Here is a 23149-nt window from a genome sequence, read left to right on the forward strand (position 1 = left end):
GCAATGGTTTCAAAGATAGAAAAAGAGCAACTACGAATTTTAATTGGGCAACTGAACTGGTTAGGTAGATAGACTAGACCAGACGTGAGTTTTGATGTCTTAGAGTTGAGTACAAAAATGAATGATCCCAAAGTGGAAGACATAATAAGAGCAAATAAAGTGTTGGCCAAACTAAAAATGCAGGAGTGTGTTTTGAAGTTCCCAGTTTTAGGTGACCTGAGGCACTTGAAACTCATAGTTTATAGTGATGCGTCCTACGCAAATTTATGTGATGGGGTTTGAAGCGCAGGAGGTTTTATAATTTTTCTTTTGGGGAACAATACTAAATGTTGCCCGCTTGTGTGGGAAACAAAGAAAATAAGGAGAGTGGTAAAAAGCACTTTGGCTGCTGAGATGTTAAGCCTTGTAGAGGCGGTGGATATGGCCTTTTATATAAGTATGATATTGACAGAAATTTTGGGATTAGGGGATTTGGGTAATATACCTATTGACTGTCACATTGACAATAAATCCCTGTGGGAAAATGTGCACTCTGCAAAAAGTGTCAATGAAAAGAGGTTATGGATAGACATCGCAAGTTTGAAGCAGATGTTGGACAGAGGGGAAATAACAAAAAAATTAAATGGGTCGACAGGAGCTATCAACTGTCAGACTGTTTTACGAAAAGAGGGGCGAGTTCACAGAAACGTTTGGATATTGTTAATGAAGGGCGCTTGTTTCTGTGACTGTTTTTTTTTCTTTCTCGTCCCCAAAAAAAGGGGGGGGAAATCATGTGTGTGTTTTTCAGTTTCTTGACATTTGTTTTCATCTAATTTTTTTTTTTCTCCAAGGAAGGGGCGACTGGTAAGTAATGGGTTAAGAGACATTGCAATTAGTTGTCTCATTTATGTTAAGCATCCATTAATTGACACTGATATGTAAAGGGGCTTCAGGTGGCCTCTGTCAGGTGATGTATAGTTAGAGTTTTGTGCAAAGGCTGTTGGAATGAAATAAATGTGTGTTTGTGAAAAAGGAACAGAACTTTAGACTCTTCATATCACAGCAACTAAAACGTCTAACATGGTCATCCCCTAGCCTTCATCCCGTTGTACGATTGGTAAATCTGTCCCACCCAGCTCTTTCTTACCCACAGTCGGTCCTTCTCCCTCAGGTGGGTCTACTGGAGGAGTACTATGTTGGCTCTCAGACTTTTTAGATGGGCAAAGACTTTGGATCTTTTCACCTGGCCAGTAAGTCCCCTGATGACTATTATGTTCAGGTGACAATTATGCCAGGAGTGTTTCTGTCCCCCCTCTCCTGCAGGGCCAACCATACTTACATTGTGGTTGCGCCCCTGCACTCTGGGGTTTCCCTTTATTTGGAGGCCCTCCAAAATGGCTGTATGCATGCACACTTGTTAGTGAAAAAAATGTCCTATTCATGAAACCCATTCAAGGGTGGGATTTTCCAGCTCCTAAGCAGCAGATGCAATGAGCAAGCCAAAGGTCCATCGACTTCAGTGGCACCGGTAAATCTCACCAGGATGCATTCAATCTGTTACAATCGCAAACTAATTTCTATTCCGTCTTCACATCAAACACAGCTAATTCTTTAATGGAGTCTTTAAACTGCCAATCAAACTGTGAACTCAATCCTTCTGCTGAGACAATGCTTCTATACTTTTTGAAATGTAGTGAAGTATTCAAAAAGACCTCAGCTACATTAACAATCCCTGAGATCTCTCTGAAAGTGTGGAACAGATGGTCATGGCTTTTTCTAATTTACACCAGATGGTCTGTCAATCAAAGCAGTCCAGAAGACTTTTTTTCACTCTCACTGACAGCTTCAGCCCATTTTTGTTTCACAGATTAAAGAGCGGGGGATTAAAAAATAACTTTACATAAACAGATGATATCCGTCCTTCACAAGTGTAACATCTATTTTCACATTCGTGACACCCATACTGCGATTTAATGCACATGGAATAGACTTTATAGGGTCCTGAACTTTACACTCCCTGCCAGCAGGTTTAAAGACAGAGGCTGAGAGCGAAATATTGGAGATGGGGGTTCCCATCCACCTTGATCTCTCAGCAATTTTACGAGGCCGTGGATGGGTTGACCGCCTTTGCCCCAGTTGAGGCTCCTGAATGGCCAATTATTAATCACTTAAGTGCCGTTTCCCAGACGGCTGATGGGAGGAGTTCCTGGGTATGGGGGGACCTGAAAATAATCTGATTCAGGCCTCGGGAGGGAAGTGGGAGGGCACTTTCATCAGAAGCCCACTTTTAACTTTGGGCGCTCTCCTCATTCAAGTCTGCTAGGTAGGGGACCGCCCTCGACTCCCAGCCTCTCTTCCACAGTCCTCTACTGTCCACACCCCACAGGCCTCCCCTCCCTTCCCCACCCTGAGACCACGCAAAAACTTACCCCTTCCTGGAATCCCGGGACTTAAGCTCCAGGGATTGATTGCAGTCACAGTCATGTCCACTGCAACGTCTGGTACTGTACGGACTAGCGAGCTGCTAGCCAGTCAGATTCCAGGTGAGGGGCAGAGGTCCTGCCTGCGGCCAATTAACACTTGATGGAGCATGAAATCGCCACGGGACAGGCCGTGTTGGAGGAGGGGGGGCGGTTCTCTGCCGATTCTTTAAGATGGTGGGAAACCCTGCCATCTGAAAAATCCTGGCCTGGATCTGTTTGAACTCAGCACTAATATCAATGGGCCCTGCTGAGATCACGTTTCCCACCTGTGTCTTTCACGCCACCGCACCCCCCTCTCCACCCCCCACCTTCACCTTGACAGCAAAAAGGGATCTGTCAGAAAGCGGGATGGCCTGATTCCCTAAAGATCTGGCCCATTGCCTTTGAAATAAACCTCCCACTGACTGACAAACAAAGCTATGTTTATTAAAAGGGCATGGCCTTGTTCAAATAATAAATGCCTTTTTTATGTTGCTTGCACGAGGATGATTGGCTTTATGTCAGAAAGTGTCATAGCTTGAAAATGATCCTCCATCACCTGCTGCAAATAGTGAATGGTTTTTCAGCAATTGTTGCTGGCAATCAGAGAGGAAAACCTTTCAGAAGACATCACTTCGAGCTGAAATATATGGATGCAAAATGTACTTTTACATAGATATTATAGTGTACAAAATTTAATTTATGATAGTATGATCATCCAGTATTAGAAGATAATGCAAGAACAATAATTATTATATACAGCTTTTTCTTTTTACATTGGTGAAAAGAATAATAGATATCCAGAAGTAATTACAAGCCAATAAATTGACTGATGAGAGCAAAACTAAAACAGTTTTCAACCTTCATCAAAATTCTGAAACAAGATTACAGCTTTAAAATCACTAACTTTTAAAAAATATTCTGAACTTCATGAAGATGTTTGATATCTCCTTTCAAGTAAAATGCTTGGAATTAGGAGTACGCAGCACACTTTCAACATGTGCTTCTGATATGAAACTTGGAGTGTGGTAAAGACCTAGGATGATAGGGACTGGCTTCAAGGTTGTTGAAATGGGCGGGCACACGGACATGAAAGACAACATAGAACAGTCTGACATGATACACTGTTAGGAAGAGACACAATGGGCGGGATTCTCCGTTTCTGAGACTAAGTGTTGACGCCAACAGAGAACACTTGGACTTTTACGACAGAAACCCCGGCGCCGGTTCCACTACCGTTGAGGGGCTAGCATGGGCACCGCAGGGAACACAGTCGATTCCAATGAAAAATGGTGCGGGATATGCCAGGTCCATGATCGACACTCAGGAGGCTGACAAAATCCAGCCGCACACACACATTACACTCCCTACACACACTTATCCCAGCCAAAAAGATGGCACTGGTTGTACTGGAGCGCGCTCATACAGCTGATGGGTCGTCTGGGGTCAGGGGGGACACCTATATGACCCGTGGCACCAAGTTCAAAGCGGGCTGTTAGTGGTATGCGCAGCTGCATGGCTGCCTTGTCGTCTGTGGTAATTGCTACAGTAACAAATAAACACAGAGATGTCGAGGAGCAGATAGGCGTGGGAGTTCAGACACACAAATGGGAAAATGCTTATCGTTCTGACAATTCCATGAGATTCTCGATATTATTGATAGGCTCATACAGGTGCAAACTGGTCATCATGATTTTCAAATGGTAAACAGCAGCAAAATAGACAATTTTTGGGGTGGAGCATCATTTATCTGATCGGTGATGCTGGATTGGTAAATGGAGCTTTGCAGGCATTCCGCACAACCACCAAAAACAGGCATTCGACATCTTACCTACGCAAATCATTGAAATGTGGTCTGCAGATAAATTGTGGGCCTGTTTGGGCATCTTGGTGGTCACAGATGCTGCCTATGCAGTCTTGTTTCTGGTCCCGAAAAGAGGCCCAAACAAATTTTTAATCGCATAGAATACACAAGCAAGGAGGTGACCGCTCGATTGTGACCCATTTTGGAGGTCTTAGATATCAAGGTTGGCTATGAAGAGTGTGCCAAAAACATTCACTGAAAATGAAATTTGGATGAGAGACTTTAGTTATAAGGGCAGATTAGAGATAAAGCAGCTCTTTTCATTCAAAGAAAGGAGGTTATAGGAGATACGACAGAACTGTTCAAAATCATAAATGGTTTTGATATTGTGGCAAAAAAGTGGAATTGATTTTCCATCATAGCTAGTTTCAGGCACCTGAGGGCAGGGTGGGTGTGAATTGCAATCCTGCATTTCAAGTCTGGGTTATTTCGATTCTCGTGTCCCATTTCAATGGGACCGCTCCAGTTCCAAAGAGGATCATAGATCATAGAATTTACAGTGCAGAAGGAGGCCATTCGGCCCATCGAGTCGGCACCAGCTCTTGGAAAGAGCACCCTACCCAAGGTCAACACCTCCACCCTATCCCCATAACCCAGTAATCCCACCCAACACGAAGGGCAATTTTGGACACTAAGGGCAATTTATCATGGCCAATCCACCTAACCTGCACATCGTTGGACTGTGGGAGGAAACCGGAGCACCCGGAGGAAACCCACGCACACACGGGGAGGATGTGCAGACTCCGCACAGACAGTGACCCAAGCCGGAATCGAACCTGGGACCCTGGAGCTGTGAAGCAATCGTGCTATCCACAACGCTACCGTGCTGCCCCAGGATGCAGAACAGTTGCCAGCAGGGAAAGTGATGGGTAGGACAGGCCTTGGGAAAGCTCTTTCAGGCAGAAAAGGGAGAGCCCAGGAAAGGGAGGCCATAGGTTTCCTTGTGACAACAGACCCATTCTACCCCGAGACTCAAAAAGGAACGAAACTAATTCAGACATCACAGTACAATTAACTGTGGGATTCAATTGGTCAAAAGATGAAAAGGCAATAAGCAAGGGGATGGGGGCATAGTGGTGGTTGGACGTGATGAGTGGTGATTTTAACGATGTGCTTACTCCTGCTACTGATTAGACCAGCAGTGAGATACAGGGGCGAAGATGGTTTTGGTCATTTGGTCAGACTACTTGAAGGGAAGAAAGGCACTTCACCCTGACAAGAGAGAAACATTGGAAGTTTGGCCGCCACTGTCGCACTTTCAGACTGGTTATTAAACGGTAAATGGTAAAGGGAGGAATCAACCAAAAATGTACCATAGTATAAAAAAATAAGGAAGCAAGCACCTGCTGGTGAAGAATTCAGAGAGGCTCTGGGCATGGGAATATTTTATAGACTGACGATAAACATTTAATAGGAGTGTTGGTTTATCAAAGGGGGAACTATTGCCACTTCAGGCAGGAAATCAACCGAAGAACGAGTCAGGCATCAAGATGAACTCATGCATGAGCACTGCAGAGGTATGTTGTAATGTTATGTTTTTTTGCAATGAAAACAGTATCATGCGACTATGAGTAATATTGACTCAGATTCTGCAGTGGTAATTGTGGCATTCACTGTCATTATTCTTCTGAAATGAACACAAACTTCTGGAGTCCACGCATGTGAAGTTAAATACAGAAATGCAGAAGTTACAGTCAGTGATTCTATGCTTCTTCAGAGATGTGCAGTTGAAAGTCTCTGCAGAATGCAATTAATTCAAAATCATTAACTGATGAGACCTTCCCTTTTTAAACTATCAGTCTTACTGTAAAACCCTGGAAAATGTTAATCTTGTTGAATGAGGTGTGATTGAGTTTTAACAGCATACTAGGTTCATAATTATTGCTGACAAGTTCTCAGGCACAAAAGGCAATCTAAACGAGTGGAATATTAAATTTCTCCATTCTGATAAAATTCCACATTTTAAAATCATTTGAAAAAAAATTAGTACATGATATTTCTACCTTTTTGCATGTGTACGTCCAAATGTTTATTTTCCTCTGTAAAATGATAGTAAAAATTGAAGGATAATCAGTGCATTTGACTTCCTGGTTTGTTGTCTGTGAGAATTCTCTAATTTAATTGGGTGCTACCCCTGCTTAATGACATCAACATGGCTGGGAACCTGGAGATGCCCATAACCTGGCACCAGATTCTAATTAACATTGAGAAAGGTGATATCCATGCCACAGAAATCACTAGATCTTTGGGGACAACCTTCTTCAAGGTCAGCAGTGAGCACCGTTTCTTAACTGCTGGCTGCAAAATTTGGGCCCATGGTTATCAACTTAAACAAAAGCTTCCAGTAAGTTATCCAGGAGCAACAAAATGCCATTAGCTGACTCTATCATTATAGCATAGCCCCAATTCATTTTATTTAATTAACTATTTAAGTTATTGCACGTAAAATAAAATAAATGTATAGTTAAAATTTATTAGTTTTAGAATGAGTATTTTAACCTACTTTGTGAGCTGGATTACATAATCTATTTATGACTTTAGTGGGTTTTTCTTTTGGGGAAAGCAATGATCAGTTTAGTTTTGAAAAACGGTAAAATGAAATCATATCTGAAGTGTGTTTTCGAGAAATTCAAGTTGCTCCTCAATCAGTTTGAGATTCTCTTCAAGTTCTTTTTGCTTGATTAACAAAGCCTTTTTCATTTGGACAAAGTGTTGACAGCGCTGAAGCTGCTCCTCGGTGAGGTAGTTTGTTAGGATGCTGAAGATCACCCGTTCTCGGTGGTCTTGATGTTCCTTTAGTCCTCGGGCGTCTTCATGCTGGCGAGAGAGAGTCCGGTGCCTTTCGTTCAATGATTGCTAAATGAAAACAACATGTATTAGAACTAGCAAACCTTCCTGTGGCACTAGCTGCAGTAAGTCAGGAATGTGGTATTTTAGAAGGGCAGCAACTACCGGTTGAAACAAAAAATATTATTCTGCCTTTAAAGAGCACTTGTCTTAAAGCTTGTGTCTCAGCTAAAAGGTAATACTGCTGACAATGCAGTACTCCCTCAGTGCCGCTGTGCTTCTGAATATTTACCATATTACTGACAAGATGGTTGCACACTGGTTAGCACTGTTGCTTCACAGCACCATGGTCCCAGGTTCGGTTCCAGGCTTGGGTCACTGTCTGTGTGCAGTCTGCATGTTCTCTCTGTGTTTGTGTGGGTTTCCTCCGGCTGCTCCGGTTTCCTCCCACAAGTCCCGAAAGACATGTTGTTAGGTGAATTGGACATTGTGAATTCTCCCTCTGTGTACCCAAACAGGCGCTCCCGGAATATGGCGACCAGGGGCTTTTCACAGTAACTTCATTGCAGTGTTAATGTAAGCCTGCTTGTGACAATAAAGATTATTATTATTATAATTATAAGATGTTAGATAATTGTTCACTGGTATTTTAGAAAATGATCGGGGCTCCATGGATTCAGTAGCACTGTGGAGCGAACCCAAGGCTTGGCAGAATAGGGAATTGCAATGTGGGGTTCAGTTGATGGAGTCTTCTGGTGTCTGTAAGTACTTGGCCAGATGATGGGATGTGGGAACACAGATATCAGAGCATGGCAACAACAGGGGATGGAATCACATAACTTTATACTGTGCAATAATTCCGAGTAATATTGTAGCAATATTGAGAATGGTTATCGACTTTGGGCATCTGGACATTGTTCAAGCAGTGGGGGAGGGGGGTTCTCAAGGCTTAGCATTACGGTGACTTCCATATTCTTTCAAAGAAAAATGCAATGGCATCTTTTATATCCACCTGAACAAGTATACCTTGGGCTGGATTCTCCACCGTCGGGATGCTCCGTTTTGCCGGCAGCCCCGGGGGTTTCCCGACGGCGTGGGGCTGCCCCACAATGGGAAACCCCATTGACCAGCCGGCAAAACGGAGCATCCCGCCGGCGTGCTGAACCAGAAATCTGGAGCGGCGGGACAGAGAATCCTACCCCTTGTTTTAATGTCTCATCCAAGCGAAAATGACATCTCTTACTCGAATATTTCGAATGTATACCAACATCAGTGATGCTGTAATTTTAACACCAAGGTCAGGTGTATACTCTGAGGTTGTTGAGTCTCAAATATGGTTTCGTCTTTACAGATTATTGTTACGAAATTCCAGATTCTTTCAACCAAATCTTTGGTCACATTTCCGACCAATGTGAGAAATGCCAGTAGGATAGTGATGTGCAGGTTTGGTGCGGTTGCGGGGATAGGGCAGGGGAGTGAGCCTAGGTAGGGTGCTCGTTCAGAGGGTTGGTGCAGACACGATGGGCCAAATGGGCCTCTTTCTGCACTGGAGGGATTTTACGAATTTGAATTTGCTTTGCTTAACTGCTCATTTAGTCTTGTCATCAGATTTTACAGAGGTCAGAAAAATACATTTATCGTGAACATCTTGAATGAAGGACTCATATCTTCCTCAGCGAGCGTTTCAAAATGAGAAAATAAATTCTGATATGCATGAATCAAATCAGCTGATGAGCTCTCAGTGGTTTGAGAATGTGCAACTTTAAGGTGACCTTTTTGTTCATTATTGCCCTGGAATGTTAATCCCTTCTCTAAGCAGTTGTTGCAACATATTTAAGCTCCTTGCTCCACTAAGATTGTACTGTTCAGTATACAAGGGAAATCAACATACTCAATTGGTCTGCTGGTGAAATAGCGACTTGTGCTTATTCAGCTTGAATATCACTTTCAACTTTATCAAAACATTTCAGTAATATGAAGGCTGTTTCCTCAAACCTGGATAATGAACCAATCTTCCCAATCAAAACATTTACTCCTCCATATCACTTTCGTTTAAAAAATATGGTTTGCCGTTCCAAGTGGTTGAGGCTGAGGCATGCTTTTGGTTCAGACAGAATGCAAGTATTTACATGCAACATTTAATATTTTAACAACTCAGGTACTTCATGTCCATGCACGTTTGCAGCCATGATTGAGTTATCTAGTTTTTGTGCCATATGCCATTTATACCTTTATTGAAAGATGTTATGGTAATCTTTTTTTTAATTAAAAAAAAAAAAATTTAGAGTAACCAATTCATTTTTCCCAATTAAGGGGCAATTTAGCATGGCCAATCCACCTAACCTGCACATCTTTGGGTTGTGGGGGTGAAACCCACGCAAACACGGGGAGAATGTGCAAACTCCAGACGGACAGTGACCCAGAGCCGGGATCGAACCTGGGACCTCGGCGCCGTGAGGCTGCAGGGCTAACCCACTGCGTCACCGTGCTGCCCCATCTTTTATATTACATCACTGTACTGAAATGGTTCGTACCAAAATCACAAATGACATCCTGCATGACTGTGACAAAGGAAAATTATCCCCCCTTGTCCTTCTTTCAGTCTGCAGCCTTTGACATGTTTGGTCACACCATCCTTCTCCCTCCGTGGCCTCCCTCCTCCCAATTTCTATAATCTTCTCAATCCGACACATCTCCAATTCTGGGCTCTTTTTAAAAAATATATTTTTATTCTCCTTTTTCACATTTTCTCCCAAATTTACACCCATCACCAATAAACAATAATCAATAACAAATATGTCAATCCCCATATCAATAACAACGATCCCATCCTCCCACCAAACCTGTGGTGAACCACTGTAATAGGTGATGTAAGGTAGGACCTGCACTACAGGTTCGCCGGTAGCTCCTGCCGGCTGGCTCCGCCCACGGAGAACTGTATAAATATGCATGACCTCCAGTGCCCTGACATTTCGCCAGCTGCAGCAGGAGGCCACACATCTGACTGTAATAAAGCCACAGTTGTACCCAACTTTAGTCTTTGTGCAATTGATCGTGCATCAAAACCCCAAACATGAGCCCGCATGTTCACACAAACAAATGACAAAAAGGAATTTGGGATCACCCATAGTCGTCATTAACACACACAGCCCCCCTCCCCCCAACCATCCCACCCACACACCCCAACTAATGTTCGATGTGATCCAGTTCTTGAAAGTGCATAATGAATAATGCCCATGAATTGTCGAACCCCTCCATCCTTCCCCTCAGTTCAAACTTAACATTCTCAAGAGTCAAGAATTCCAACAGGTCCCCCCGCCACGCCAGGGCACAGGGTGGAGAGGTTGCTCTGCTACCTATCAGGATCCGCCTTCGGGCGATCAACGAGGCGAAGGCTACAACATCTGCCTCCGCACCCGTTTCCGACCCTGGCTGGTCCGACACCCTGAATATGGCCTCCCGGGGGCCCGAGTCCAGTTTCACGTGCACCACTTTAGAAATTACCCTAAAAACCTCCTTCCAGTAATCCTCTAGCTTTGGACAGGACCAAAACAATGAACGTGATTAGCGCCCCCCCCCCCCCCCCCCCCCCACCCCCCACCCCGCAACGTTCACACACATCTTCCACTCCTTCAAAGAATCGGCTCATCCTCGCCCTCGTGAGGTGCGCTCTGTATACCACCTTCAGCTGTATCGGCCCCAACCTTGCGCACGAGGTGGAGACATTCACTCTCCGGAGCACCTCACACCAGAACCCCTCCTCCATATCCTCTCCCAGCTCTTCATCCCACTTTGCTTTGATCCCTTCCAGTGGTGCCTTCTCCTCTTCCAAAATAGCTCCGTAAATCGCTGACACTACCCCCTTCTCCAGTCCCCCTGTCGTCAGCACCTCCTCCAGCAATGTGGAGGCCGGCTCCACCGGGTAGTTCTGTATCTCCTTTCTGGCAAAATCTCGAACCTTCATGAATCTAAACATTTCCCCCTGCTCCAGCCCATACTTCACTTCCAGCTCCTTCAATCCTGCAAACCGACCCCTAAGGAACAAATCTTTAAGTGTCATCATCCCCTTCTCCTCCCATTTCCAAAAATTTCCATTCCACCTCCATGGCTCAAATCTGTGGTTCCCCCGAATCGGCATTTCCCTTGACCCTGCCCCCAACCCGAAATGTTGGCGAAACTGACTCCAAATTCTCAATTAAGCTATTATTACCGGACTCCCTGAGTACTTCCCCAGGACTATCGGGAGCGGCGCTGTTGCTAATGCTTTCAATCCCGACCCCCTGCACAAACCCTCCTCCATTCTGACCCACTGGGAATCAACTCCTCTGACTCAGCTCTGCACCTTCTCCACATTCGCCATCCAGTAGTAATACATCAGGTTCGGAAGACCCAAATCCCCTGCTTGCCTTCCCCTCTGTAGCAGCACCTTTCTAACTCTGGCCACCTTCCCTCCCCATATGAACGAAGTAATCCTTCCCTCAATCTCTCTGAAAAAAGCCTTTGGCAGGAAAATCGGCAGGCATTGAAAAATAAACGGAAATCGCGGCAACACGTTCATTTTGACCGCCTGTACCCGACCCGCCAGTGACAGAGGGAGACCATCCCACCTTTCACTCTCCCCACCAAACTAGAAATGCTGTACCTGCGGAGCCACCCCCCCACTCCCGGGCAACCTGCACCCCCAGGCACCTAAAGTGAGTCCCTACCCTACGGAATGGCAGCCCCCCCCCCCCCCACCCCCCCTGCCCCCACCCCCGGCCGAAACACCACAAAATACTCACTCTTGTCTAGATTTGGTTTGTACCCCGAGAAAAACCCAAACACTCGAAGCAGCTCCAATATTCCCCCTATTGACACACTCGGTTCTGACACGTATAACAGCAAATCATCGGCATATAAGGACACCCTCTGCTCTATCTCCCCCCACCCCCCTGCCCCCGCACTGTTCCTTTCCATACCCCCGAACTTCTTAATGCGATGGCCAACGGCTCAATCGCGAGTGCAAACAGCAGGGGGGACATAGGACATCCCTGCCTAATCCCACGGTGGAGAGAAAAGTATCTCGAGCTGATGTTGTTCGTGCGGACATTCGCCCTCGGCTCCTTATAGAGTAGCTTTACCCAGTTCACAAATCTTGGTCCAATCCCAAACCGCTCCAGAACTGCCATCAAGTACCCCCATTCTACCCGGTCAAACACCTTCTCAGCGTCCAATGCCACAACCACCTCTGTTTCCTTCCCCTCTGCCGGTGCCATAACGACGTTCAATACCCTTCTAATGTTTGAAAACAGCTGCCTCCCTTTCACAAACCCAGTCTGATCTTCACCTATCACCTTCGGGAGGCACTCCTCCAAACTTACCCGCCAGTACCTTCGCCAATACTTTTGCATCCACATTCAGAAGTGATATGGGCCTATACCACCCACACTCCGTCGGATCCTTATCTTTTTTTAGCAACAGGGAAATCGATGCCTGCCCCAAGGTTTGTGGCAACACCCCCTTCCCTATCGCCCCTTCAAACATCCCCACCATCAGGGGTAAAGCTTATCCTTGAATTTTTTATAATATTCCACCGGAAACCCATCCGGCCCTGCCACCTTCCCCGACTGCATCCTCCCAATTGCATCCTTTATCTCCTGCTCCACTATTGCTCCTTCTAATGTAGCCCTGTCCCCCTCTCCTAATCTTGGGTACTCCAACCCATCTAGAAATGACTGCATCTCACGGTCTCCCCCAGGTGGCTCTGACCTGTACAACCTCTCATAAAATTCCTCAAAAACCTTGTTAATCAGATCCGGAGCCAACACCAACTTCGCTGCCCTATCCCTCACCTGAACAATTTCCCTTACCACAGTCTCCTTCCGGAGCTGACCTGCTGGCCTTATCTCCATGATCGTAAACTGCACGCCTTGCTCGTATCAGTTGGCGCACTGCCTTCCTGGTAGATAGTCGGTCAAAGCTCGCCTGTAGTTCCTTCCTCTTTTCCAGCTTCGCTGGGTCCCCATCTTCTGCATAACTCCTATCTACCTCCAACATCTCATCTATTACCCTCTGCCGCTCCAACCTCTCCTCTTTGTCCACCCTGGCCTTAAACAAAATCACCTCACCACCGCCTTTCCAGTCTCCCAGACAGCTGCCTTCGACACCTCACCCGTACAGTTGAAACCTACATATTCCTCAATTACCTTTTCAATTTTGTCACAGAACACTTGGTCCCCCAAAAGTCCCACATCTAATTTCCACCCCGGCCTCTGCGCTACCCCCTTCTCCAGTACCATATCCACCCAATGCGGAGCATGATCTGACACTGCAATTGCCAAGTATTCCGACCCCTTAACACCAGCCAGCAAAGCCTTCCCCACCACGAAAAAGTCGATCCGTGAGTATACCTTAAGGACAGCTGAGAAAAACGAGTACCTCCGTTCCCTCGAGTGCAGAAACCTCCAAGGGTCCACCCCTCCCATTTCTATCATTAGCCCAGCCAACGCCTTCGCCCCCCTGATGGGACCAGCGAGCGCGGCCGTGACCTGTCCAACCTTGGCTCCTGCACCAAGTTCCAGTCCCCCCCCACTATCAGTTCATGTGTGTCCAAGTCGGGGATGGCCCCAAACACCTTCTTTGCGAATTCCACATCGTCCCAATTGGGACCGTATACACTTAACAGTGCCACTAACCTCCCCTCCAGCGCCCCTGTCACAATCACATATCTACCCCCCTGATCTGCCACCACCTTCTCCATCTGGAAACGTACTCTTTTGCTGACCATTACAGCTGCCCCTCGAGCCCTTCCGTCAAAGCCCTCCTGCAGCATTGCTACATCGGCTTTCAAACTTTTAAGATGCGCAAGCACCCTTGACCTCTTGACCGGACCTCCTATCCCCCTCACATTCGACGTGTCTATCCTAACTGGGGGTCTCTCAACCCCCCCCCCCCTTCTTATCCACCATCATCATAGCACCGGGCCCTGCCCCATGAGCCTGACCCGCCCCTTTCCATTATTAACATCGAACCCCTTCCCCCCCTCCCAAATACCCCCCCTACATTTCCTCTCGAAAAAGCATCTTCCGGCATCTATCACTTCTCCCCCCTCGCTCACCTCATAGGCCCATCGAAACCTGCTAACCAGGCTCCAATGTCCGCAGCCCTCCTCTCACCTCACCTCCGTCGCTAGCCAACTTTAGTTAGCTAGCACAGGTGGCTCCCCCCCGCCAAGGTATACCGTCCCCTCCCACCCAGTCCCAGAAAAAGAAAAAACAAAAACAACAATCCAACCCATACAATTCACTAAAATAAGATATAACTGTCGCAACACAGAATGCCAATCAACCCAACCAATAACTTGAACTCTGTAACAATGTGAAGAGAAGTAAATTACAATACACGTCAGTAAAAAAGAAAGTTATAACATTTATACACTTTCCAGCTCCCCAATCACAGTCCACAGTCTCTTTTCCAGCTCCGCTCCTATACGTCTGTCCCAAGCCGTCTGCCCTCACGAACGCCTCAGCCGCCTCGAAATAAAAGTCTTTGGCATCATACGTCACCCTCAGCTTCGCCGGGTATACCATACCAAATCGTACGCCCTTTTTGTACAGTGCCGCCTTCACTCGCCCGAACGCCGCTAGGCTTTTTGCCAACTCCACCGTCAAGTCCTGGTAGATCCGAACTCCAGCACCACCCCACTGCACCTCACGCTTCTGCTTCGCCCAGCTTAACACCTTCTCCTTCATGCAGTACTTATGGAAGCAGATAATTACTGCTCTTGGCGGCTCATTCACTTTGGACTTCGGCCTTAATGACCGATGAGCTCGGCCCAGCTCGTGCCGGGAGGGGTTCTCACCCTCCCCCATCAACTCCGCCAACTTAGTGTTGGGTGGGGTTTCTGGGTTATGGGGATAGGCTGGAGGTGTGGATCTTGGGTAGGGTGCTCTTTCCAAGAGCCGGTGCAGACTCGATGGGCTGAATGGCCTCCTTCTGCACTGTAAATTCTATGAAATCTATGAAACTGCCTAGCAAAGTACTCTGTGGGCCTTGGGCCCTCTGTCCCTTCGGGCAAGCCCACAATTCTCAGATTGTACCGCCTCGAGCGGTTCTCCAAGTCCTCGAGCTTGGCTCGGAGTCCTCTGTTGACTTCCACCACCCTCCGCAGCTCGTCCCCCATCGAGGTGAACTGGTCACTGTGCTGTGACACAACCTCCTCCACTTCCTTCATCTTCTCGCCCTGCTCTCTCACCTCGGCCGATGTCTTTGCCACAGCTACCCTCACCGGGGCGATTGCCTCCTCCACTAATGACTTCAATGCGACCGCCATCTCCTTCCTCAAAGCCTCCATGTGCCTCGCAAACTGCTTTTCCAGCTCCACCACCATCACCTCGGTCATCTTCTTCACCTAAGTAGTGCGGCCCCACCATGGGGTCCGGCATCCACCATCTTGTCAGCACTTTTGATGGTCCTCTCTTCTTCGACGCTGCTTTTCCCATCCTTTAACAACTTATTATTTTTCCTTTTTTTTTTCGCCCTTCTTTCCTACTTCAATCTTTTTTTTTTATTATAGAAAAACAACGGCAGCACGGTGGCACAGTGGGTTAGCCCTGCTGCCTCACGGCGCCGAGGTCCCAGGTTCGATCCCGGCTCTGGGTCACTGTCCGTGTGGAGTTTGCACATTCTCCCCGTGTTTGCGTGGGTTTCGCCCCCACAACCCAAAGATGTGCAGGCTAGGTGGATTGGCCACACTAAATTGCCCCTTAATTGGAAAAAAAATAATCGGGTACTCTAAATTTATATTTTAAAAAATTATAGAAAAATAAAAAAAAGCTACAGGGCTCCACCTCTCTACCTTGCTTTCATCCTTTAAGCTATACTTTAACCTAGCTTTTGGTTATCTTACCTAATATCTACTTTTGTGGATTGATGGCATATTGCTTAATAACACTTGTGTATGTGCTTTAGGACATTTTATTAAGTTAAAGGCGCTAAATGAATCTAAGCTCATGTTAATTTATCTTCAATTTTTTTGAATAGGCTATTATTATTTGTCATTTATATGCATGAAATAATGAAGTTCCTACACTTCTCATAACTGCCATATGTTCGTTATTCTGCTGAATGCTCACATTATTTGGGAGTCTAAAACATTGAGTCTGAAACTATTCCTAACTTAGAAACGCATGGCAACAGACAAACAGTATTAACAAACTTGAAAGTTTGAAGTAAAGTTCTTCTATCTCCGCAATAATTTTCTCTGCTTTTCTTTTGTCCGTGAAACATCAGTGAATGTGCATGTTTCAGTTATCTGTCACGTGGTCACAAAGCCAAGAGAGGATTGTTGCAAAATCAGTAGCTGAGTGTAAATGCAGTGCTTTCTGCAAATGATTAGTCAAATTTACTTTAAACAAAGGCAAATAAATATGAAAGTTCAGGGTCATAATAAACACAGATTCCTGCAAAGCATCTGGACCCACATCGCCCATCATTTCCTACAGTTAAGGCAGAGCCTGTGCAGCCCACAGGTAATCATCATGAATCAGTGTTTTTATTCCTGCAATGCCCCCTCCCCACTACTGACCGGATAAAGTGTTTTTCACACAAGCACGAGATAATTACAGATGAGGAAAGCCATTTGGTCCCTTTTAATTAATCCACTCAGAAAACAGGTGCGGCGGAGCAGAGATTTCCACCCACAGTTTCCTCAAGTCCAACTGGAAATCTATTTTACATAGTCATTACTCTTCGCGTGAAGAAAATAGTGAGATCAATTCTAAATTTATCTTTTTTTAGTTTGAACCACTTTGTCCTGTTCTCGCTTTAGAATTGTATTACCCTGGCTGCTCTGGCTCTTAGGGGCTTGAATTTTACCAGGCCCCCAGGTGGCAGGAATGGAGGTGGCAGGCAGAGGAGAGGGCAGCAATAACATTGCATGGTGTGGTGTTGGGACAGCTGCCCAATGCAGTCCCGGTGAATTTTCCCAGTAGCGGACCAGGTGCCGATAGCCCATTTGCTCCTCGGATATTTAATACCCTTGTTGGGTGCTATTCAGAGGAGCCGCTCGCATTTTGTAGGTGGCCCCCTGCCATATGGGGAAGATGCCAACTTCATCGAGGCAGCCTCACTGCACTAGCTAGAGGCCACCAGAACGAAACACTCCATGCTGCATGACAGAGAAGAGCCGGTGGCAGGAAAGGCAGTCCCTTCGGCCCCACGGGATCACAGGTGAGCGGGCAAGATGGATACAGAACTAGCTAGGTCATAGAAGGCAGAGAGTAGCAATGGAAGGGTGCTTTTCTGATTGGAGGGCTGTGACTAGTGGTGTTCCGCAGGGATCAGGGCTGGAACCTTTGCTGTTCGTAGTATATATAAATGATTTGGAGGAAAATGTAACTGGTCTGATTAGTAAGTTTGCAGATGACACAAAGGTTGGTGGAATTGCGGATAGCGATGAGGACTGTCAGAGGATACAGCAGGATTTAGATCGTTTGGAGACTTGGGCGGAGAGATGGCAGATGGAGTTTAATCCGGACAAATGTGAGGTAATGCATTTTGGAAGGTCAAATACAGGTAGGGAATATACAGTGAATGGAGTATTGACAATCAGAGAGATCTAGATGTGCAGGTCCACAGGTCACTGAAAGGGGCAACACAGGTGGAGAAGGTAGTCAAGAAGGCATGCGGCATGCTTGCGTTCATTGGCCGGGGCACTGAGTATAAGAATTGGCAAGTCATTTTGCAGCTGTATAGAACCTTAGTTAGGCCACACTTGGAGTATAGTGTTCAATTCTGGTCGCCACACTACCAGAAGGACGTGGAGGCTTTATAGAGGGTGCAGAAGAGATTTACCAGGATGTTGCCTGGTTTGAAGGACATTAGCTATGAGGAGAGGTTGAATAAACTCGGTTTGTTCTCACTGGAACGACGGAGGTTGAGGGGCGACCTGATAGAGGTCTACAAAATTATGAGGAGCATAGACAGAGTGGATAGTCAGAGGCTTTTCCCCGGGGTAGAGGGGTCAATTACTCGGGGGCATAGGTTTAAGGTGCGAGGGGCAAGGTTTAGAGGAGATGTACGAGGAATGTTTTTACACAGAGGGTAGTGGGTGCCTGGAACTCGCTGCCGGAGGTGGTGGTGGAAGCAGGGACGATAGTGATGTTTCAGGGGCATCTTGACAAATACATGAATAGGATGGGAATAGAGGGATACGGACCCCGGAAGTGTAGAAGATTTTAGTTTAGACGGGCAGTATGGTCGGTGCAGGCTTGATGGGCCGAAGGGCCTGTTCCTGTGCTGAACTTTTCTTTGTTCTTTGTTCAATGATTCCCCCCCCTCTCCCAGAGGAGCTTCCCTTCCAATGTGTCAATTGCTACTTAATTTTATTGGATATGTTTAGTGTTGAGTTTACTAAAGTCCCTACATCTTCTTCAACTTCACCTGGAGCTAGTTGAACAGCATTGAGATGTGGCACCTATTTTCCAAACCTTTGTGCAGTTTTTTGCCAATGTCCATATGAGTTCCCATCTGCCACTGTTCTGCTCAAGTGTAGATTTTGTCCAACTCATTCAGGCATTTCAGAGTTTCCTATGCTGACTCCACTGTCCTGATGCCACTGTGCCATTAAGGTGGGCATCATGGAATTCCTTTTATATGGTGCCTTCTTATGTCCCAAAGCTATCCCAAAGGACTTTATGACCAATGAATTAATGTTGTTGTGTAGTCAGCTTTTATGTGAGAAATTGCAGCAGCCAATTTACAAACAGCAAGAGACAATAAGCATCAAATGAGATGAACGGTCAATTGATTTATAGTTTGTCAGCATTGAACGAAGCAAAATTATTGGTGTTCTCCTTTGAATACGATTATGGGCTATTTTATGTCTACAGGAACAGGTAAGCCAGGCTTTAGCTTAGCATTCCACTGAACAATACAGCATTCTCTCAGGGTTGAATATTTGTTGGGTTCAAAGGCACATTTTGTCCCAGTGACCATAATTTGTATTTATTTGGAGAAAATCTGACTTTTCTCTGCATTCCTAACCCTGCACCATTTTCCTTTGGCCATCTTAGCGGTTCAGGAATGTGAAATGTATAAAATGCACACTTGTGCCGACTGAGATCTGGTTCCCCATTTTAATTGGAGGGTGAAATTCCTCCCACACACTATTTTTGTCTAGTGGTGAAAGGTTTTGGAAGCCCATTAATAGCAAACCATGTTTGTCAGGTCATGGAGAAAATGGGAAGCCCGCTGTGGAGTCTTGAATATTCTGAAGGGTCAGCGTAAAGTGTTTTCACACCATCGGATGTCACTATTAGGGCATTGCATTAGATCTGTCCTTTAAAGGCAGGTTGACCCTTACTTTTCCAATGGAGAAAGCACCATAATGCTGTAAAACGTGCATCAAAGTGTCCTATCAGCCGATGCTGTCATCTTTTCTACAGTGATTTAAATGGCTCTGGCTGAAAAGAAGACTGGTTTTGACACAAAAAGTCTGACCATCTGATTCCTGTTTTTGATAGACAGGCACTCTGGTTTGAAATTGAAATGCGTGCCTTCTGGTCTTTACATCCTAGACTGTCTATTGTTTGGTCATATGTGGCCATTATCAATGATTGACTGAGTTTCAAGAGCTAATTGGTTTCAGTCATCTGGGAATTAATGACAGTTTCAAGAAGTTGTAATAACAGATTGTGTCTTTGATGTGGTTTCTGGTCTGCTGACATGCACTGGTCGGATTGCAAGTATTACAAGGTTTATTTCACATGCCACAATGCATTTGTTTGTTGAATATAAATGATGGGGAGGCTTTCATTAGATAGAAACATAGAAAACAGGAGTAGGAGTAGGCCATTCGGCCCTTCAAGCCTGTTCCACCATTCATCATGACTGGCTGATCATCTAATTCAGTAACCTGATCCCACTTTACCCCCATACCTTTTGACCCCTTTAACCCCAAGAGCTATATTTAACTAATTCTTGAAAAAATATAATGTTTTGGCCACACTGCTTTTTGTGATAGATAATTACATAGGCTCACCACTCCCTGGTGAAGAAATTTCTCCTCATCGCAGTCCTAAATGGTCTGCGCAGTATGCCCAGACTGTAACCCCTGGTTCTGGACTCCCCACCATCAGAAATATCTTCCTGCATTTACCCTGTCTAGTCTGGTTAGAATTTATAGGTTTCTATGAGATCCATCCTCATTTTCCAAACTCCAGCAAATATAATCCTAACTGACTCAATCTCTTCTCATACATCAGTCCTGCCACCCGAGGAATCAGCCTGGTAAACCTTCATTGCGCTCCCTCCATAGCAAGAACATCCTTCCTCAGATAAGGGGACCAAAACTATTGCAGGTGTGGTCTCACCTGTATAACTGCAGCAAGACATCCCTGCTCCTGTGTTCGAATCCTCTCACTATGAAGGCCAACATACCATTTGCCTTCTTCATCGCCTCTGCACCAACATGCTTACTTTCAACGACTGGTGTACAAGGACATCCAAGTCTCGTTGCACTTTCCCTTTTCTCAATCTATAGCCATTCAGATAGGAATCTGCCTTCCTGATTTTTCTACTAAAGTGGATAACCTCACATTTATCCACATTATACTGTATCCGCCATGCATTTGACCACTCATTAAACTTATCCAAATCATACTGAAGGATATCTGCATCCTCCGCGCTGCTCACCCTTCCACCCAGCTTTACGTCATCTGCAAAATTGGAGATATAACATTTAGTTCCCTCATCTAAATCATTAATATTTATTTTGAATAGCTGGGGGTCCTAGCACTGATCCTTGCGGTACCCCACTAGTCACTGTCTGCCACTTGGAACAAGATTCATTTATTCCTAACCTGTGTTTCCTGTCTGTCAACCAATTTTCTATCCATCTCAATATATTACCCCCAGTGCCTTGCGCTTTAATTTTATTCGCTAAGCTCTTCTCTGGAACATTGTCGAAAGCCGTCCGAAATTCTAAATAAACCACATTCACTGGCTCCCCCCCTCATCAACTCGACTAGTTACAAACTCAAAGAATTCCAGTAGATTTGTCAAGCATGATTTCTCATTCGCAAATCTATGCTGACACTTTCTGATTCTGTCACTGTTTACCAAGTGCTCTGTTATTAAATCTTTTGTAATGGACTCTAGCATTTCCCCCACTACCAACGTCAAGCATACTGGTTTATAATTCCCTGTTTTCTCTCTACTTTTCTTTTTAAATAGTGGGGTGACACAAGCTGTCCTCTAATCCATAGGAACTGTCCCAGCATCTATCTATACAATCTTGGAAGATGACCACCAATGCATCCACTATTTAAAGAACCACTTCCTTAAATAATCTGAGATGTAGATTATCAGGCCCTGGGGATTTATCGGCCTTCAATCCCATTAATTTCCCACCACCATTTTATTTACTAATACCGATCTCCTTCAGTTCCTCACTCTCACTAAACTGTGTTCCCCAACATTTCTGGTACGTTACTTGTGTCCTCCTTTGTGAAGACAGACGCAAGTAAGTAATTAATTAGTCAGCCATTTCTTTGTTCCCCAATATAAATTCCGCTTTTGCTGACAGTAAGGGACCTACATTTGTCTTCACCAATTCTTTTCTCTTCACGTACCTTTAGAAACTTTTATGGGCAGTTTTTATGTTCCCCACAAGCTTACTCTCGTACACTCTTTTCCCCTTCTTAATCAATCTCTTTTTCCTCCTTTGCTGAATTCTAAACTGCTCCCAGTCCTCAGGTCTGCTGTTTTTTTCTGACCAATTTGTATGCCTCTTCCATGGATCTAATACTGTCTCTAATTTTCTTTGTAAGCCATGGTTTGGTCACTTTTCTCATTTTATTTTTGTGCCAGGCAGAAATGAACAATTGGTGCAGTTCACCCATTCGCTCTTTGAATGTTTTCCATTGCCTCTCCACTGTCGTCCCTTTAAGCAACATTCCCCAATCCACCATCAATGGTGAGAGGTTAATTTTTTCCCCAGCAAGAGTAAAATATTTTAATTTGAAATTGATTTCTGTTTGAGGACTATACATAGTGCAGTTTTTGTTATTTATTCATCCACGTGATGTGGGTGTTGTGCACATTGAGTGTCCATCCCAAAGTGGCCTTGAAAAGGTGCTGGTGAATCACCTTCTTGAACTGCTGCAGTTGATGCAGTGTAGGAAGAACCACAGTGCTGTAAGGAAGGACGTTCTCGGAATTTGACGCAGTGGCAGTGACGGGACAGCGATAGTGTTCCACATCAGGATGGTGTGGCTTGGAGGAGAACTGGCAGATGGTGATGTTCCCATGCTCCTGTTGCCCTTGTTCTTCTAGATGCTAGAGGTCACGGGTTTGGAAGGTGCTGTCTGTCGCGTTATGTACTCTGGGATAACACAGGCTGCAACTGGATGCAGCTTTAACCAAAAGATACTCCAGACCTTGAAGTTAGTTCAATCTGATTTATTGAACCAGTAGCACAGTTAGCACAGTTCTCTATGAGTTCGAACCTAAGTTAGTAAGCTAACCTAAGTGTGCTTACTCTGTCTGACTGAACCAGACTAGCTCTTAGCCACGTGCTGGAGGTGTGCTACTGTACATACGCCCTGACTCACTCTGTAGATGTTCATCAGTGGAAAGAGATACCACCCCTGAGTGTCCTGCCTGCTCATTGGTCATGTCCTGTTCTCTGTGTTCATTAGCTGCCTGTCTGTATATCAGTATCTGCAAGTCTGCATATCATGACATCTCCCCTTTTTCTTGTTTTTATGTTTTGTTGGCACATGGGAACATACTTACATGTGGTGGCATATATTAACATATTTACAAGCGGTGGCATATGTGAACGTATTTACATGTGAAGACAGCTGTCTAATGTGAGAAAACAGAACATAGCAAACAAAACAAATGTTCATAAGTCCAGTCTCTGGGGCTTGCATCTGATCCTTGTCGACCATCGGAGCTGTGGTGGTGGGGACGGCGGCGCCTTAACAGGCGGGATGGAAGCCTGACTGGTGGCCGCGTAGATCGAGGGGGTGGCAAAACAATGGACGGAAACGGAGAAGAAAGCGGTTGCAAG

General features: G+C 45.4%; 1 protein-coding gene across 4 annotated transcripts in view; it reads right to left on the minus strand.

Moving 5' to 3' along the window:
• Window positions 1-3120: 3120 nt before the first annotated feature.
• LOC140427072 (protein Shroom1-like) overlaps window positions 3121-23149 on the minus strand; it is a 145575-nt gene continuing 125546 nt past the window's right edge. For all 4 annotated transcript variants that reach the window (XM_072512550.1, XM_072512548.1, XM_072512549.1 and 1 more), the window contains exon 8: window positions 3121-7161. In XM_072512550.1, coding sequence (XP_072368651.1) covers window positions 6907-7161 — 255 coding nt within the window. In that variant the 3' untranslated portion in view covers window positions 3121-6906. The remainder of the gene's footprint in view (window positions 7162-23149) is intronic.

The sequence above is a fragment of the Scyliorhinus torazame genome, chromosome 7, assembly GCF_047496885.1.
Source record: "Scyliorhinus torazame isolate Kashiwa2021f chromosome 7, sScyTor2.1, whole genome shotgun sequence".
Classification (NCBI taxonomy): Eukaryota; Metazoa; Chordata; class Chondrichthyes; order Carcharhiniformes; family Scyliorhinidae; genus Scyliorhinus; species Scyliorhinus torazame.